Genomic DNA, 18,955 nt, shown 5'->3' with positions numbered 1-18,955 from the left:
CCACAAAATATGTATTGTATCATCACATCAGAGATCTTTAAAGAAAGAACACGAGTTGTGTATTGTCCAACACAAGAAATGGTTGCTGATATTTTCACAAAGACTCTGCCAAGACCTCGTTTGGAAACCCATAGATGTGCTCTAAACATACATTCATCGTGTTCCGAGTTAGAGATATTAATTAAACTTCTTTGTTCATGAGAAAAGACCTTAATCCTAACAGAACTTACTTCCGCTAACCTGGCGCCATAATCTGGTCACTGTCTCTGGTCCCTCGTCTCTAACAAGCCGGTCGCTGATTGGCTAATCATTTGGATTAGCCAATCAGCGACCGGTTTGCGAGAGATGGGAGAACAGAGACAGTGACCAGAATACGGCTCCAGATCAACATCGTAATTTGTTCATAACGAGCTGTATTCTGGGATCCAGACTAGGTTGGTACCTGCATTCATTATTTCTAGAGTCATAAGTTTTTCTGTCTTTCCGTCTACCCCATTTGATTCTTTGTGAGAATAAACAGCAATACTGGTTCGAGTTAAAAACTGTTTTCGGTAAGTAGAATAGAAGGTAATGCTTTTATTATGTATGTTATTGGCACTGGTCGCCGTAATAGGGGCCAGTAGCAGCAAGATGGCGATCGTGAGTTCCACCAATGGTTTGGAAACGAAAGTTCGCGTGTAGAGGTATGGTTCCTTTGACTTTTTTGCTCGTACAGGCATTCTACAGTTCTGTTATATTCCAACAGTATTATTTGGAGTGTCATATTGTCTTTTAATAATACAGTGAAACCTACATTAACGGACATTTTTACAATTCCAAGACCCTTCAAATAGGGCATCTATTGTATTTACCTCTAAATAGTGGACGTTGTCATCCATAACAACTCTACGAAAACACAATGTCTCCCCCTTCGATATTCTTGAACAATTAATTACGTACGAAATATTTTAAAATTGAAACAAAGAATCGATTCAAATATTCTCACGTGACAAATTTTGACCGTAGTCATCGAACAAGGATTGGCCGAAAATACGATAAGGGGAGGAGGATATCTTGTAAAAACATGAACAATAGTCTTTATATGTAAGAGAAGACGAATCTGGTTACGTTGACAATCATTGTTAATGAGTTATTGTTGGAATTTGGCTTATGGTACTGTATAAAGAAACCATAAACTTTTCCCGAGTTATTTATTCATTCCACAAGAACAGTGGAGAGTACAATAGTAACGATAAAGAAAGTTAAAATGGCTGAAGTTCGAAGATCGTATTACAAAGGCGATTTACCTAGCACTTTAAACTGTGGGAAGACATTCGGTTTTCTCATATTTATGACGTCATTTATGATCTTAACAGCTTTGTGGTGGTTTTTAATAAATCATTTATTAAAAGAAGCAAATATATTTGAAAAATTACACCTACTCGGTAACTACAAAGCAGACAAATCAATGGATCGATTTTTATTAGTCTCTTAGACTATAAATGACGTCATAAAAGCAATAATTCCGAATACTGTACAGCAAATCGCTTTCGTAACTTTCTTCCACGTGACTATTTATAAACGTCACACTCCTCAGCCGGGTGACATCTCTGATGTATTTCCGAGAACTTTTCGGACACCGAAGAGACCGGAAACCACAGTTTGTTAAACATTGCATTAGTTATGTATCCGGTAATATCGTAATTTATTGTATTTTACAAAAAAAAACGGTATCTCGGGAAAATACGTCAGAGATGTCACGTGGGTGACTTGAGTGACGTTAAAAAAATTGTCACGTCACACGATTCGTACGCGTACGCCTCCAACGTGTTACTCCACGACGGAAACGAGCTCAAGCAATGGCAACCAGGGCGGTGAAGAGTCGAGAAGTAGTCCCGCGGTTTTTTGTTTATAGCGTTTCTATACGGGTAGAGAACAAAATATTCGATGTGTTTTGGAATCGTCTATTGAATATGTATCTTAAAAAGTTCAAAGAAAATGCGTAATGAAAAGAATTTACAGTTTTTCCTAAATAATAACTATCAGTATAATTAAATTAGAGAAATTAGACAGTGGCATGTGTTTAGAAAGAATACAGAAAACAACTTACTGGTATGTCGAAGGTTGGAATTGATTACTTATATTTTAAAGTTTAAAAGTTCACTTACAGAACAGTTTATAAATTAATTACATTTTGTTATTTAGATGGAGACAGAAGACTTTAACAATGAGGAAAGTAATTCCATAGAAAATAAAAAAATAAACAAGAAACTTGTAAAACAATGGAAAACAGAACTAAAGGTAATAACACATTTACTTAGGAAAAAAGATTTCTCAATACATATTGTACAATATTTTTATAACAAGTAACATAAAAGCAAAATATTATTTGAATAAATCTCTGTTTATTGGGATATATTGAAAGTAATAAGAAACAATTGACCAATTTCCCTAATAGAAACTCAAAACTTATTTTTTAAAAGTTTGTTTTGAATTCTTGTATTACTTTATTAAATAATTTTTTATATCAATGAAATGTTCCAATTATAACAATACAATTTGATTAGTAACTTTTGAGATGTTAATCACATTGACTCATTAATGAGTTTAAAAATACATCCTTTACTTCATATATTTCTATATATTAAATTTTTAAAAATAATTATTTCATAAATATTTTAATGATGAACATTACTTCTTCATAGTAAATTCATCATCATTGGCTCTCTGCTTCAAAAACAGCAGGTTCTTCAGCTATGTCCACTCTGCCACCATTTTTCTCTGTTCCACACCAAGGTTTTCATTCTCTTATATCCAATGCTATCCATTAAGTCATCCAGCATCTTCCTTCTTCTTCCTTTTCTTTTTTTCCCTTCTCATCCTTCTATAATTCCTTATATTGAACCTCTCAATAAGTCTTATCCAATTGGCCTTCTTTCCCTTATTGTATTTAGCTAGCTTCTTTCCTCATTAATTCTTCTGAGAACTTCTTCATTGCACACTTTATTTGTCCATTTAATTTTGAGTATTTTTTGCTATATTAGATCTTAAATACTTCCAGTTTCTTTTCTACTTTTCTCAATGTCCAAGTCTCTGCTCTGTACAAGAACACACTCCACACATAAAACACTTTGCTAGTCTTTTTCTCAAACTCAAATCCAAAGTCCCACAAAATATTGTTCTCATTGTCATAAAATTTGTCTGTAATTCCCATTCTCATCCAAGCTTTTTTACATCTCCAGTCTGCTGTGAGAATGTGGCTGATATATCTGAAACAGAACACACTCTCTCCCCTTCAACACCAGCCATCTGTCTTCCTTTCTTCCTACACTTAATACTTTTGTTTTTTTTTTTTGCATTTATTTTCATGTCGTGGTTTTGCACATTTCCTCAAGCTTCCTCACCACTTCTTTCAAATCTTGTTCTTCAGCCAGTATTGTCATATTGTCTACATACCATACACTTTTCATTTTCTATCTTCTTTTCTTTCAATTTTTACACCTTCCTACATCATCTCAGCTTCACCCCTCATCATTTCCATATACAAATTGAACAAGATAGATGAGAGGCAGCAACCTTGTCTGACTCCTCTGTCAATCATCACTCTTTCAGATTCTTTCCTCTTTATTCTCACAACCACACATGATAGATTTCATATCAATCTTCTTTCTTCCCACTTAATTCATATTTCTTTTAGCATTGTTATAAGTTTATTCCAGCTCACTCAGTCAAATGCTTTCTCAGAATTAATAAAGTATATGCAAAATGCTTTATCCCTTTCTAAGAGTCTTTCACTGATCATTCTTACTAGTCCAGAGCATTCCTCATTCCTCTGCCTCTTCTAAAACGAAATTGTTCTTCACCCAGAAATTCATCTATCCTATCTTCCAGTCTTTTATTAATCACTCTTATAAATATTTTTGCTGCATGTGAAATTAAACTGATTGTCCTAAAGTCTCCACATTTTGTAATACCTGGTTTTTTCTCTAAGTGGATCATTATCAAGTCCGGGAATTCTTTTGGTGATTCTCCTGTTTCATGTGTCTTGTTATACAGCAAGAGCAGCAAGGACATTCCTCTTTCTTTTAGACATTTCACGAAATCCTCTGGTATTCCATTTGTTCCCACAGCCTACCCAACCTTCATTTTTCCAAGAGCTTTTTCCACTTCTTCCATCGTATAGGAAGACCTTTTTCATCATGTACATTCTCTTCCTTCTATGTCTCATTCTATCACTTCCTATTGTGTATAAAGATCCTTTACATATTCACTCCACCTTGAGATAATTTCCTCTTTCCTCATCAACCTCTCACCATGCTTAGATTTAATCATCTCAGGCTTCCTATCCTCATTTTTAAACAGCATGAATTTTTTATTCAGTTTTACTCCACATTATATTTACTGTTTGTCTCCAAATGCTCAATTTCTTCACATTTGCTTTTTAACCAATCCTTTCTTGCTTTGTCCATTACTCTTCTCAGGGCTTATTTAGTTCTCTGTAGTTTTTCCTCCTTGTTCATCTATATTCCATCTCTTCTGAACAGTAGGTGGTCTCATCCTTTTTAAACATACCTGTAGTTTAGCAATAACTATTAGTCTGTTTATATGTCTTCTTTAGGATATGCAGATGTTTTCTTGATGTTGTTCCTATGTCTCTATTCTATTAGTATGTAATCTACCTTGAACTTGTCTCTATCATCATGTCTATCTTCCTCACATGATTCTTGAACCATGTATTTGCTGCTGTCACAACTCCCAATCATTACAAAAATTGATAAGAATTTCACCTCTCTCATTCCATATTCCATAACCAAAGTCACTTATTACCTTTCCTTTGCTTTCTTCTTCACCCATTATTACAATTCTTCCTTTCTCTATTCATAATGTTCTGCATTTATGTATATATTTTTTCTACCTTCTCATCTAGATGAGTACTTGTTGACATGTACACTCATATTAGTGCAATATTGCTAGGTTTTGCCTTCAGTTTCACCATCATTATTCTGTCACCAATCAAATCTGTTTCTATCAAGAAGTTTTTAACCTACTTTCCAAGGACTATTGCCATACCATTCGTTTCTTTGTTTCTTCCAAATAATCTCATCATCACTAGAGAATTCTCCTGACCCTTCCTATTGAGTCTCACATTAACTCACTGATTCAAGGCTTTTAATCTGCATTTCCACTTTCAAGTTTTCAAGCTTTCCATTTTGTTACATAGTTTGCACATTCTATGAATCAATTTGTACTCTTGAGTTGTGGGGATTTTACTTGTTAATGACCTGGAAAGCCCCATTTCTTTCCCTCCCAGGCAAGATAGTTCTGTTGGCTGTTGAGACTTTTATTTCTTTGTTTATGAAAAATAACTCTTCAGATTTAGAAAATTAAACTTCGCAGATGATTTCTGTTTCTTTAAATTATGTAAAAAAATAAAAAATATTTCTACTTATTATAAATATTAATTTAATGAATATGAAGACTAAACCTTTGTTTTCAAATTTGAATATATTTTTAAGAAAAAATAAGTAAAAACTGAAAGTGGTGTTATGTTGATGTAAATGTATATCTGTTTTAACTTTTAATAGGAAAAGCATGATGCTAGTACAATAAGAAAAGTTATTTCTGGGTTTAAAGCTGCAGTGCAACGAGCAGGTGGAGAAGAAATGACAGATTATAAAATAGATGACGATGCAGGTAATGTGAATAAATTGCAAATATATGCATAAGTATAAAGAATCAAAAGTCTAACATATACCTAAATGAAACATCACTGACTTTTGAGGTGCAATTTTTAAATTGCAGACCTATACATTCCACTGTTGTCTGTCTGTTCTTCATTGATTTCAGTGTTAAATAGAATTGTGATCAAATATAGAAAGCTTAGGGGCTGGAGTCACTGATTAACTGTGTATGACCTTCCAGTCTAGACTGGAAGGTCATACATAGTTAATCAGTGATTTCAGCTCAAAAATTTTTTTAAGAATGGAATTATGTAGATGACCAGTATGACTCGATTGTTATCAGGAGAAGTATGATGTATCGGGCAAGACACTACCCAAAACAGAGATCACATATGAGACTGGATACCCCAATTAATTTTTTAATTTAAATTATCAATAAATAAAACATGATTTAAAAATTGCAACTTGTCATTGTAATGACATCACAATAAATAATTGCTCATTTAGGCTATAATTTTATGGTTTAAATTCAGTCATTATTATAATTTAGAATTACAAGTAAATAATGTTGACATCTCATATTACATCTAATAATTATAAACAGTTTTATCTTCATGACTAGGTGCATAAGTTTAATTAATTCATTTTTTGAGACATCTAAAAGAAAAAGTAGATCTAACATGGGAATCAAGCCACACAATTCCTAGAAAGCAAACAAGTGTGTTATCAACTATACTATTCAGATTACTGCCTCTATTTTTTTCTTTCAAATGACTTAAATTATTGTATTAATCAATCATATTATTTCTAATTAAATTTAACAAAAGTTGGCAGAATCATGTATTTCTAGTACTGTGTTACAGTATTAATCCATGACCACATGCAATAGTGGTGATTTTCCATACCTGCTAATTTTTTTCAGAGGCATTTTTCACCAGATTAATTTACTTAACTGTGTTTCCATCATATCTTTATGCAACATGCTATCCAACTGTGTTAAAGTTTGTCTGAGAAATTTTTCCACTTATTGCAGATGCTGAAATTTGCTACCTTTCAAGTGCATCTGATATACCTTTTTTTCACATGTATGCATGCATGCACAGCAATTTTCTGATTTTACATCATTTTTGGTGAACTGATATCAAAAATAATGTTATGGAGGTCTCTTGTAATTATCAAAAAAAAGTAGATGTGTATCAGATATGCATCTGATACACATCAGATATGCCATAATGTCATTAGATGTGTATCAGATATGCATCTGATACACATCTAATGACATTATCAGTGTTTGTCGGCTATGTATCACATAATGACCAGTGTGGTCTGAGATACTGTAACTTTAATTGCTTGTTTCCATAAGATAGGCTAGGACAATATATGACTTTCAACAATTAAATGTTTTTGCCTTTATTTCATGCCTCATAAATACAGAAAAATTACTAGCTAGTCTTTCTGAGCCTTCCTGTCAGTCATTTCCAGCTGAATTCATTTCATATTCAAAGATACTACAAAACCATTGCGATACATTAAAAGTACCAACTAAGACATATAATCTGGTTATTATGAACCAATTTATTGTAAAAACAAATGTTTTCAGTTTTGTATTTCAATTAATTGTTTTGTTTTCAATTAATTGTAAAAACAACTGTCTTTAATGTTACGTTCAAAACATTTGTTTTGAACTTTAATGTTTAACTGTCTTTAATGTTAAGTTCAAAATAAATGTTTTGAACGTAACATTAAAGACAGTTGAAAATGTTTGTTCTTACAATAAACTGGTTCATATTAACTGAATTACAAGTATTAGTTGGTGCTTTAATTTCACATTAGTACAGTACACGCTTTCAAGGTCTCTCTAAAGCAGCTTTTGAAAAGACATTGTTGTGTAAACAAAACAATACCTTGTAAACTTAACTACTTATAATATTTAAATTTGGTATATGCAGAAGGCACATTAGAGAATTTTTAAATATCATTAAATCTGAGGTATAGAAATCACATGTAGTGCAATTGTGCATGAAAAATAAATGTGGAATACTGCTTTTGCCGTACACACTAAACAATAAGAACAAGTGATTGCAGGTTAAATTAAGGTTAAGAAATTGTAGAAAGATATCTGAAATATTTGGCTTATGTTTAAATAATAACTATTAAATATGAAAATTTTGTAATATACAGCAGTACTATTTAATAAAGTGATATTAAAAATGTTAGTGAATAAATTCATTTTGGCATAATGATGATTATTTTTTGCATCTAACAAAACTGGAATGTAAAATATTTTATGGTTTTAGGTTACATTTCTTCTGTACACTTGCAGATAGATACATAACATGTCAATAATATATTAAGAAATAATGTTTTCAGTGTGAGTGTTAAAAATTTTAAAATTTTCATAGTATTGTATACTGTATTGATGACTAGAAGGTGGAGGCAGTTAAAGATGCATCTACTACTATTAATGATCCAAATTCAAATAAATTTAAGAATGTTTCAAGATAGATCAGGCTGGATGTGTTGAGTGCTACTTCTCAGCATTAGCCTGACTGAATTTGTAATGAATATAATAAAATGTCTTCTTAATATCTACGAGGGTCATCCAGAAAGTAACAACCTATTGCACATTCCGGCTGTGCAGTTTGATCTCAGGCTACTATCCAAGGTCGAATAGTTTCCTTGACATCTTTTCTCAGTGTTGTGAGTGCTAGTCGAAACAAGTTATTGTGCATTCTGTGATTGTCAACAATGAATAGTGTGATACAAAGTCCCGCCAACTGTGAGATCAGAGGCGTTATTCAATTTTTGAATGCTCAGAAGTTGAAACCTGCAGAAATTTACTGTCAACTAAAGGAAGTGTATGGTGATACACTTCCTTTAGTTGGTGAGAATGTTTAACATTCTCACCAACTAAAGTGGTGAGAAAGTGGTGTGAAATGTTTAACAATGGATGAACAAATGTGCATGACGAAACTCGACCCAGACATCTGTCACTTATCACATATGATTTGAACAATCCAGTGAAGAACAAAATTGTGCAAGACAGCGCGTACCTTGGACAAGTTACACGTTTCTTTCCCTAAAATTTCTTGTTCTTTGCTTGGTGAAATTGTCTCTGAACATCTTGGCTATAACAAAATTTGTGCACGATGGGTACCTCGGCAACTAAGTGACCAGCACAGAACACAGACAATGGGTGCAGCACTGACATTTTTGATGCGGTATCATGCAGATGGAAATGCCTTTCTTGATCAAATTGTTACTGGCGATGAGACATGGGTGTCTCACTTCACCCCAGATACCAAGTGCCAATCACTCGAGTGGCATCATCTTTCATCACCCAAAAAAACTGCAAAAATTCAAACAAACTCTGTCAGCACGAAAACTTATGGCGACAGTTTTTTAGGATCTTAAGGGTGTTCTCTTGGTGGATTTCATGTCAAAAGGCACTATGATCAATGCAGATTGATATTGTGACACCCTAAGAAAACTATGGCAAGCAATCCAAAATCATAGGCACAGAATGCTTTCTCGCGGTATTGTGCTTTTTCACGACAATGCCCGCCCTCACACTGCTGCTGCAACAACAGTCTTGCTGGATCGATTTAAATGGAAAATTTTTGATCATCCACCCTACAGTCCAGACCTTGCTCAGTGCGATTTTAGCCTTTTCATGAAGCTCAAAGAGTTCCTGTGCAGGAAGTGATGATGAGGTGAAGAATGCTGTAAACAACTGGCTTAATGGACTGGCGGCAGCCTACTATGACACGGGGATTCTAAAGCTTGTGGATATATATGACAAATGCTTAAATAATGACGGTGATTATGTAGAGAAAAAATTAAGCTTCAATTTTGTATGTGATGTTTTTGTTAATAAAATATATTTCCTTCATTTATTAAAACCAAACAGTCGTTACTTTCTGGATGACCCTCGTATAAAAATAAAAAAAACCATATATTTCTGAATTACAGATTATCTGAGCATGTGATATATTTATTTACAGCAGTCGATGGAATTGTATGTTTATGTCACACTGAACTAGTGCCTGCCTTGCATAAGTTTTTAAAATTGCCAAAACCAGAAATGTCAGAAAATGAAAATCAAGTGAATCCTTCTGAATGTGAATCTTGGAAGAAAATTTCTAGTTCTGTGCAATCATATTTAATTGATATTACTATGGTATGTATTATTATATATCTATAAATTTACATTTTTACATTTTTGATTAAGTTTTCATTTGAATTTAGAACCAAAATTTTAATTTGGACAAAGCATTGTTATTTAGTAATTATTGTTTCTCTCTTTTTATATCATCTGAATATTAAAAATCATAAAGAAATTTTCATTACAATATAAATGACTTTATGAGAATCTTAATGTACATAAAACCTGTTATTTTTCAAAATTGTTTGATATATATTTTTCTCTTTTCGTTTGATAAATTCTATGAAAGAAAATTAGAATTTATTGTTTCATGTTCACTTATTTATTCTGTACGAATAAGTTCAACATTAAATTTTATATCTTATTTTAAGCTTTGTTTTCACTCTTCACTACCGAGAATGCAATAATTTCTTATTAGTTTAATCTTCAATCAATCATTTATATAAAATTACATTAACCTCTGTTGAACAATGTGTTCCTAATTTTTCAAGATTCCTGTAAATCGTTTTGGTAATCAACCTATAAAATACTACTAACCAAAGTAAAAGATGATTCTATAAAATAAAACAATTTTTGTTTAGTTACTTTTATTGGTATATTTTCTATATAAAAATTATTCTTGAATCAGTATAATAGTGATAGTAATATTCTTCGGAAACACTTGAAATCAAATAAAATATTCATTCAGATAGATATCGTGTAAGATAAAGATGTAAATGTCATTTTTGTTGGTGTTTTATTGTAAATTATGTAATAATTTTTAGTTAATTTACTAATAGAACAAAATTTTTAAAATAGTTTTCAGCTACTGTTTCTGAACCAGCAACCATTACCACCCTGTTGAAACATATTTTACATCTTATTCCATTTTATTTAATATTTGTTCAAATTTCAAGAAGTTTAATTACGGTAAGTTTGAAAATTGTTAAGAATCTGTATTATACATTGCTTTATAATACTTCAATAATGTAAAATTATTTAAATAGGCACTCATTAAGTTCTGGAGTAATGATGAAGAGAGTGTGAGAACTCTCTGCTCTCTCTGTATCGTCCGCACTGCTAGGTCGTTACCTTCGGAGTACTTAGGTTATACTTTACAGGTAAAGAATAAAATGTAGTTAATAATTTATGATATATGAAACTATTTTTTAAGATTATATTTTATTTAATAGTAATTAAATAACTAACTAATATAACAGTTTTATTTACATAATTTGGATTATCATTTATTTAATATATTAATAATTTAAGTTAAAAATTCTGTGATGGTGTCAAATAGGAGAAATTCATTTTTACAACTTGTGGTTTTAACACTTCTCATCTGTTGGATGTTTAAGACATAAGAACACAGTTTAATACTGCATAATTATTCCATTCTAATTAAATCTATTGCTAAAACAGTTTCCAAATTTCAAATTTTGGTACATCCTGAAATATATGGAAGAAACTGTACTATTTTTTGGCATTAAATTTATTTATTTCATGATTAAATACATGCAAGTACTTTCACCATTTCAAAATGTCTTACTCGGGTGAAAAAAGAATATATAAAATTTGAATATTGATTTTGAAATCTCTTTACATTATGCAAACATCAGAACATTTTTTAACATAAACATGTGTTAGCTTTCACATGTGTGTGATAAAAATTTAATTTGTTTTAAATTTAAATAAATTTAAAACAAATTAATACAGAAAGTGTTATTGATATATAAAATGTGACTAAAGAATAAATAAACCCTGATTGCATACAGTGATAGCTACTATTTGCAGTTCATTTTGTATCAATACTGGAGAAGAGGGGTACAAGTATGCCCTGTGATTGAGAACAAACATAGCCATGTTTACATAGGAGATTGAAAGGAAGAAACTGGTATAATATAAGGAGCTGAGTTGAACTTGTTGTGTACAGTGTAAGCCAGATGAGTGGTGGTTCTATTTGAGGCTAGATGTAAACATGTGACTTTTCTGTCTTGTTCTTTCTCAATAGTAAATTAAATGGATGAGTAAACATCTGACAGGAATTTAACAAAAGGAAGACATTTTGAAATGTTGAAAGTACTTGCATATATTTAATTTACCAAACAAATAAATTTAATGCCAAAACACAGTGCAATTTCTTCTGTATAGTATATTTGGCATTGTAAATGAGAATATAAGGTTTTTTTTTTATCCTGAAACATACTATTTAGATGAAAAAGCAGTTTTATTATTATTATTATTATTATAAACTGATATTAATGAACAGTGCAGAAAATATTTATAGTAATACAAAAACTATTGCTGATTTGTNATTCAATCCTACTGATGTTTAGATCTAACATTAAGCAGGCAAACACGAACAGTAACAAAAAAGAACTTTATTAGAAAAGGTTAGAACTGTCACAGACATCCTCGGGCAACACCCGGACAAAATCCAACGAACTTTCGCGCCTTTTCTTTTTTGACGTTGCCAGCCACTCTTGTTGGCAAGTGTTGCCAGACAGAGTTCGTGATCTTGGCAAGTGTTGCCAGACAGAGTTCGTGATCTTGGCAAGTGTTGCCAGACAGTGTTCAGGATCTCTGGCGCTGGCGGCCACAATAGTAATACAAAAACTATTGCTGATTTGTTTATATATGTATGTGCTTGTGTGCATGCATTATAAGCACACTGACAGACTATAAATATTACTAAATTATGTACAAAAGCTTGACTATTTGCAATATATCAATAGTAAATTTAATGATAATAAACGAATATTATAATAATTTAATTCTTATGTATAATTTGAACTATGTATTTGTCACACATGGTTCATATGATATGCATTTTGTTGGGATTAAAGCTTGTTAGCTGACTGCAACAATTTTTTGAACAAATCATCTGAATTCATCAAATAAATTTACATACATAGTTGCATTATTTTTTCAAATTCTGGCATGAAATTAGCACACTTCCTGTCTGGATCAGAAATCACATGGTTTTAATTAAAAAATTTTTCAAGAATGGAGTTAGACAACCAGCATGACTCTATTGTTATTGGGAAAAGTATGATGTACAGGGGAATGATACTAATGAAACCAAGATCACGTACGAAAAGCTTATTGCCTGGTTATTTAAGCTAAACGGTGATTAAAAATTAAACATTATGACAATGCCACAATAAATATTAATAGTTTGGTCATCATTATGTTGATTTTTCATTACATAAGTTTGTTAGTTAATTATTGATTGCTTTAATAATTACAACAAAAGTATTACATGTTAATATTTATTTTTTACTTTACTGCTATACACCATTAAATAAGGACATTTTCTTTTTGGCAAAATAACATCAAAAGTTTTCCTATTGACCATAATGTGAAGTATCAACAACATCTTGATTTTTCTCTACATTTTTCCATAAAATCTGATATATTCATTTGCTTGGGTTTGCCTAAGACATCTTTAAAATTTTGATCTTTTTATTTAGTAACTTTTAATTTAAACTATAAAAGCAAGACACACTGACAGTCTTTCAGTTTTATTTAGAGCACTATTGGCAGTGATGACAATGCCTGGTTTATAGGAAAGCTAGAATAGGAAGCTAGGACAAGGAAGGAGAAAAATATAATCAGTTGTACAATCAGTTCTCATTAAAGAAAATTGATGAAAGGAACAAAAAAACATTGAAAATTTTAATGTTCTAAAATCTGTGGGCATATATTTATGAGACAACATGCATGCTTACTTGAATTAAAGAATACATTGAATGACAGTTTTTGCACATAAAAATTATGACATTTTGTATGGGAATGTCTCCAGTTCTTGAACTGTGTTAGAGCAAAACTGTGTTGAAGGAATGCCATGTTGTAGAGGGATACTTGTAGTTTGAGCATTTATTAATAAAATGTAATTTTTCTTATAGCAATTGTATGCAGAGTATGTAAAAAACTGTAAATTTACAAGCAAAACATTGTGGCCTTTGATCAATTCTATGAAAAGATCATTGGTAGAATTATATTCCTTAAATCTTTCGGTAGCTTATCGACATGGCTCCATCTTCATCCGACATTTGAGTATACGTTTACACACGGCAATCAAGACAAAGACAAGGGTAAATCAAATATAATAATTTTTCAGTTGAAAATACTCAATGATTTTGCAAAAGTTAAATTACATATAAATTAAATTTATTGAATTTTTACAGGAAGCTGTTCGTGCTGTTTATAATTGGCGGTATATTCATTGCTTATTATTTTGGATGAGTTTGTTATCAACACTAAATCAAAATGATCTAGAAAGTTTAATCTGTCCTTTAGTACAAATTACTATTGGAACAATAAAGTAAGTAATTTACTGACCAATAAAATTTTCATTATCTATCAAGGATGAAACTTTCATAGATTTTAAATTTTAGAAATGATCTTTTTTTACAAAATACTTTCATTGAGAAAAAAGTTATACACCTAGCAGAAAGTATTGGAATCAAATGAAACTTTATTGGCATGAATGTAATAATTGATTACAATGTTGTAGCAAGAGGACAATTTTGTGTGGAACAACAGTATTATTTAAAGGAACCTTTAATATCTTGTAAGACCTCCTCTTGCTTGGATACATGCAACGAATAATCAGACATGGAAGACATATCAGTATTGAGTGCTATCCTGTGCAAGATTTGCAACTAGTGCTCTAGATCCCTTGTACTTGAAGATGGTTAAAGCTAGTATCCCATAGGGTCCCACAAATGTCAATGTGTGGAAAATTTGGAGGCTAGGCATGCCAAGGAAACGTGGCAATGTGACATAGACACTCCTGGGAAACTTAGCTGTATGTGACTAAGCATTATCTTGCCAGAAAATGACTGTAGTCCTGTTGTGGAAGGCAACACATGGAAGGGTGTATGATTTCCTGAACATACTGCCATTCCATTAATATCCCTCACAGTACTGTTAGGAATGATCAACTGTCATACAAGATGGACCCCAGACCAGAATGTCAGAATTGAGGCATTATCAAAGACTTGCAAACAAGTGGTATACTGATAATTCTGAACATAGTGATCCTCTTTTTTATAGCAATTTTAAGGCACTTTAGTGGCATAACCTAGAATGAAATCAGTCTATGACTGTAATCATTTATATGCAGCGGCGGCCTTATCCATTGCGAGGCTCTGGGCGGCTGATCTTTGCGAGGCCCTGGGCGGCAGAACTTTGCGAGGCCCTTGTCCTTTGTGCAAAGTATGTGAATTGAAATAGTAGGCACTTATTAATATTAATATATACTGTACTATAAATTAAATTTATTTTATTGTTATAACTAATAGCCAAGGATAAAATAAAAAGTTTTAAATATCAACTTTTTTTTACTTGGTTGTTGTGCGAGGCCCCACCAAGAGCGAGGCCCCCGGGCGATTGCCCTGCTCGCCACCCCCTAAGGCCGCCACTGTTTATATACTTGCCAGAGACATAGCTGTGCACAAAGTATTACAGTAGTTGAACAATTCTATGTGGGTGCATATCTTTTCTGTCAATGAATGTATGTAGACATATCATTTTCAGTTCAACATAATGTGAAATTTATTATGTTAGGAAAGTCATTATTTATTATATGAAATATTATGTAGTGAAATTAAGCTGTACAATTGACTTAATTTTTGTTTACAGTTTGATTCCAACACCCAGATATATTCCTCTACGTTTTCATCTTGTCAAAGGTTTGATGTTTCTGTCTATGGCTACAGATAGTTTTATTCCTATTTTACCATATATATGTGAGGTAATTATTTTTTAATAATTATTTATTAAGTATATTCATAGATGTAAGCTGCTAAACATTTTCCTTTTTTTAGACACTGAATATTATGGATTTCAAAAAGAAACGTACTTCAAGCAATTTGGTACCGATGGAATTTGACTGTGCTTNTATGAAATATTATGTAGTGAAATTAAGCTGTACAATTGACTTAATTTTTGTTTACAGTTTGATTCCAACACCCAGATATATTCCTGTACGTTTTCATCTTGTCAAAGGTTTGATGTTTCTGTCTAAGGCTACAGATAGTTTTATTCCTATTTTACCATATATATGTGAGGTAATTATTTTTTTAATAATTATTTATTAAGTATATTCATAGATGTAAACTACTAAACATTTTCCTTTTTTTAGACACTGAATATTATGGATTTCAAAAAGAAACGTACTTCAAGCAATTTGGTACCGATGGAATTTGACTGTGCTTTAAAACTATCAAGATATCATCTGCTAGAAAATGGCATTAAAGATACAGTTTTTGAATTAGTTTATGAATTAATGCTTGAATATTTACAGTCTCAGTCTCATACTATTGGATTTCCAGAGTTAGTATTACCAACTGTTGCTCGTGTAAGTATTCTATTAAAAATGTTTGTTTAATTATTACAATTTTATTACACTTCTGCAAATTATAATCAATTACAGTTTGAAGACTTAATGATAAAAATCTCTTTACACATTATGCAGTAATGAAAAATTATAAAACAGGATTACAAGCTTTAAAATTTATTTCAAGTAGCTAGATTATATGTGGGTTGATTGATAAGGTTTTTATTTCCTAAAATTAGTTTTGAAAGAGGTAGAATAATGTGATCAATTTTAAAAGGTAAAAATTTTTCAATGTAATCACTACTTTTCCAAATGCTCAGTCCATTTTATACTTTGCGCATGAAATGTTTTGATTTCTCCTTGATTCAATCCCGTAGAACTGCATTAAATTTAACATTTGATGAAAAGCATAAACCTAAATTTATATTTAAAACTGTTCTGTCTGTATTCAAAAGTTCAAGCTGACAATTTTTAAGATTGAAAGAGAATGGATTACAAAATATTTTGCAATAGGTAAAGTAGCTAACTTGGTGATATACTGCTAATTCTTATAAGCACTCAAAAGATATATTTATAAAGTAAGACTAGATAAACCATCCAAATGTCATGATAATCAAGATCCTCCTGCAGTAGAGAAACAATAATACTTAAGAAGTTACAGGGTTATTCTACACTCAGTCCAGAATTGTATATCAGACTTCTGGCTGTTCCCAAAATTAAATAGTCATAGATGTAGTCTTATTTACATAACTTTTTTAATAGACAGTGTTTAGTTCAAAAATTATATCCGCCAAATTAAAAATAAGAGTGTAACAATACTGTATTACCAATATGTTGATTTTTTTTTAGATTAAATCTTTTTTAAACACCTGCAAAATTTCCAATTATTCTAAAAAGTTAAAGCAGCTGGTTGATAAAATTCAAGAAAATTCTGCAGAAATTACAGATAGGAGAAAATCTGTTCCTTTGGACTTGTCCAATTCTGATGCCATTGTAAGTCTTAATACTAAACAAAAAGAAAAAAACTGTGTCAAATTTTATATTGTTAAAATAAAAGAAAATTATTTAATTTTTTTTAGAAACAATGGGAAAGAGAATTGAAAGAAAGAGGAACTCCATTAGTAAAATTTTATGAAACTTTGAAGAATGTTCAACTACCTGTAAAAGTTGAAAATAAAGATTCATAGATTCAATAGTTGGATATGGTCCACCACCATTATAAAAATTGTATAAGTATGTATAAATAAATTTTCATACTTTTGGAAAATCTGTATAGAATTTGTTTCTCTTACATACTATCAAAATTATTTCATTCCAATATATTTTGGCACCATTGACAATCTAACCACTCTGATTCATCTTCATAGTGTTCCTGCAAATGGTTTGAATAGTATGCCTTTAAGAACAATAAAAATTATGTTTCATTATGTTAATGGAGATTTTGAGGAATTGTTTTAAATAATAAACCAATTACAGCATTTTTTTTTATACCATAAATACTGGCCTTATGACTCACGGATTTTTTTATGGTCAAAGAAAATAATTATAATGAAAATTTTCTATTGTAATCAAGTAATAGTTAATACAAGAATGATTTTTATAATACATTCTTGTAAATAAGTATTAATGGTTAAATACAATGCAGAGTAATGCCCATAGATTCAGAATACAAACAGAGAAAAACTACATTAAGTTTGTTTTCAGTTATGCATTTATTACTTAACTGCGCCAGTGTAAACTTACAGACCCAACAAACGTTGTGTAAAACTATTTGATGTGCAAATATAAAATTAATTCAATAAAATTTATCAATATCTAAACGTGTATATCATCAATATATCGTTGATTAAAAAAAAGTATCATATGTCCTGTTCCATTGCTTTTGGGTCTGTCTCGATGGCACTAAGATGTCTTTGTTTTCTTTATATATGGGTGATCTGCCAAGGGGTGTCTCCCATGAGGACTTTCTATGGGAAACGGATCCGTATTTAGGTGTTACAAAGTGAAGAAAACCCGGAAAACTTCAGGTGGTCAGCTCTTTGGCCAGGTGCAAACCCACGACAATTGTCAGGGTACAGTGTTTACATTCACTAGGCCACTGGTGGACAGATGGTAGATATTTAATTTAAAATGAAATATTTAGCCATGCTGGATTAACCGTGACTTTCATTATTCGAAATGACATTTCTGCCATTCATCGCCAATTTAACGAGATATCTTTCAAATGAGAAGTTCAACTGCAATGAATAATGATGTAATATTTGTTTCCACTGCAAATAAGCCATGAGATAAATAAAGTTTTTGTTTTGAGTATATCAAACATAAAATTTTAGTTCATATATTAATGGTTACGAACTAAAATCGAGTGAAATGTCATTCGAAATTTAACTTTGAAATATTTCAGTTTCGAAAATAATAAAAATTTAGTGTTTTTATATATTTTGAATTACAGACGGCGTCACTTAATCTTATTCAAATTTCATATTTCGTTGCAAATTCGGTTATAACGTAGTGGAGAAGGTGGTATTATGGAACCACCCCATTTCGAACTGATGATAAAAGCGAACTGTAGCGGAATGTGGCTGAACTGAACTAGGCAGACATCCATAGCAAGGGGAAAACCCGTTTTACTTCAGTTAAACAGTTGTCCGTATTTAATCAGCAAATTTGTTTTTTTTTCAAAATTCGCAAGTTTTGAATGCTAAGTGAATTTAATTATTTTTAAAATATAAATCGTGCAGTTGTAGGTTCACTGGTGCATGTATTCCGTTCCAGAGACTTAGGGGTACATATTAATCTGTGTGA

The 18,955-nt window shown here is 31.3% G+C and overlaps 1 protein-coding gene across 4 annotated transcripts; it reads left to right on the top strand.

Moving 5' to 3' along the window:
- Positions 1-354: 354 nt before the first annotated feature.
- On the top strand, positions 355-17,363 carry LOC111624636 (nucleolar complex protein 2 homolog). Of its 4 annotated transcripts, none has more exons than XM_023367545.1 (12): positions 355-434; positions 2,185-2,280; positions 5,565-5,673; positions 9,665-9,840; positions 10,624-10,734; positions 10,812-10,925; positions 13,713-13,901; positions 13,995-14,131; positions 15,770-15,881; positions 15,956-16,171; positions 17,000-17,143; positions 17,230-17,363. In XM_023367545.1, exons 2-12 carry the CDS (start codon positions 2,185-2,187, stop codon positions 17,335-17,337), a joined length of 1,512 nt encoding a protein of 503 aa, XP_023223313.1. In that variant the 5' UTR covers positions 355-434; the 3' UTR covers positions 17,338-17,363. The 4 variants fall into 4 exon arrangements, with proteins under 4 accessions (XP_023223313.1, XP_023223311.1, XP_023223312.1 ...); XM_023367543.1 differs by having other exon boundaries at positions 355-551; XM_023367544.1 differs by lacking the exon at positions 355-434 and adding an exon at positions 1,924-2,091.
- Positions 17,364-18,955: the final 1,592 nt, after the last annotated feature.

This window comes from Centruroides sculpturatus, unplaced genomic scaffold, assembly GCF_000671375.1.
Source record: "Centruroides sculpturatus isolate CEXI.00-Female unplaced genomic scaffold, Cexi_2.0 scaffold56, whole genome shotgun sequence".
Classification (NCBI taxonomy): Eukaryota; Metazoa; Arthropoda; class Arachnida; order Scorpiones; family Buthidae; genus Centruroides; species Centruroides sculpturatus.
Note: the sequence above shows the minus strand (reverse complement) of the source record. Positions and strands in the feature narration are given on the sequence as shown.

Bases quoted from the DNA above. Each gene is read 5' to 3' on its own strand.
- LOC111624636 (XM_023367542.1), top strand. The intron at 15,882-15,955 runs GTAATTATTTTT...TCCTTTTTTTAG, and splicing joins TTTTACCATATATATGTGAG to ACACTGAATATTATGGATTT. The intron at 17,144-17,229 runs GTAAGTCTTAAT...AATTTTTTTTAG, and splicing joins TGTCCAATTCTGATGCCATT to AAACAATGGGAAAGAGAATT.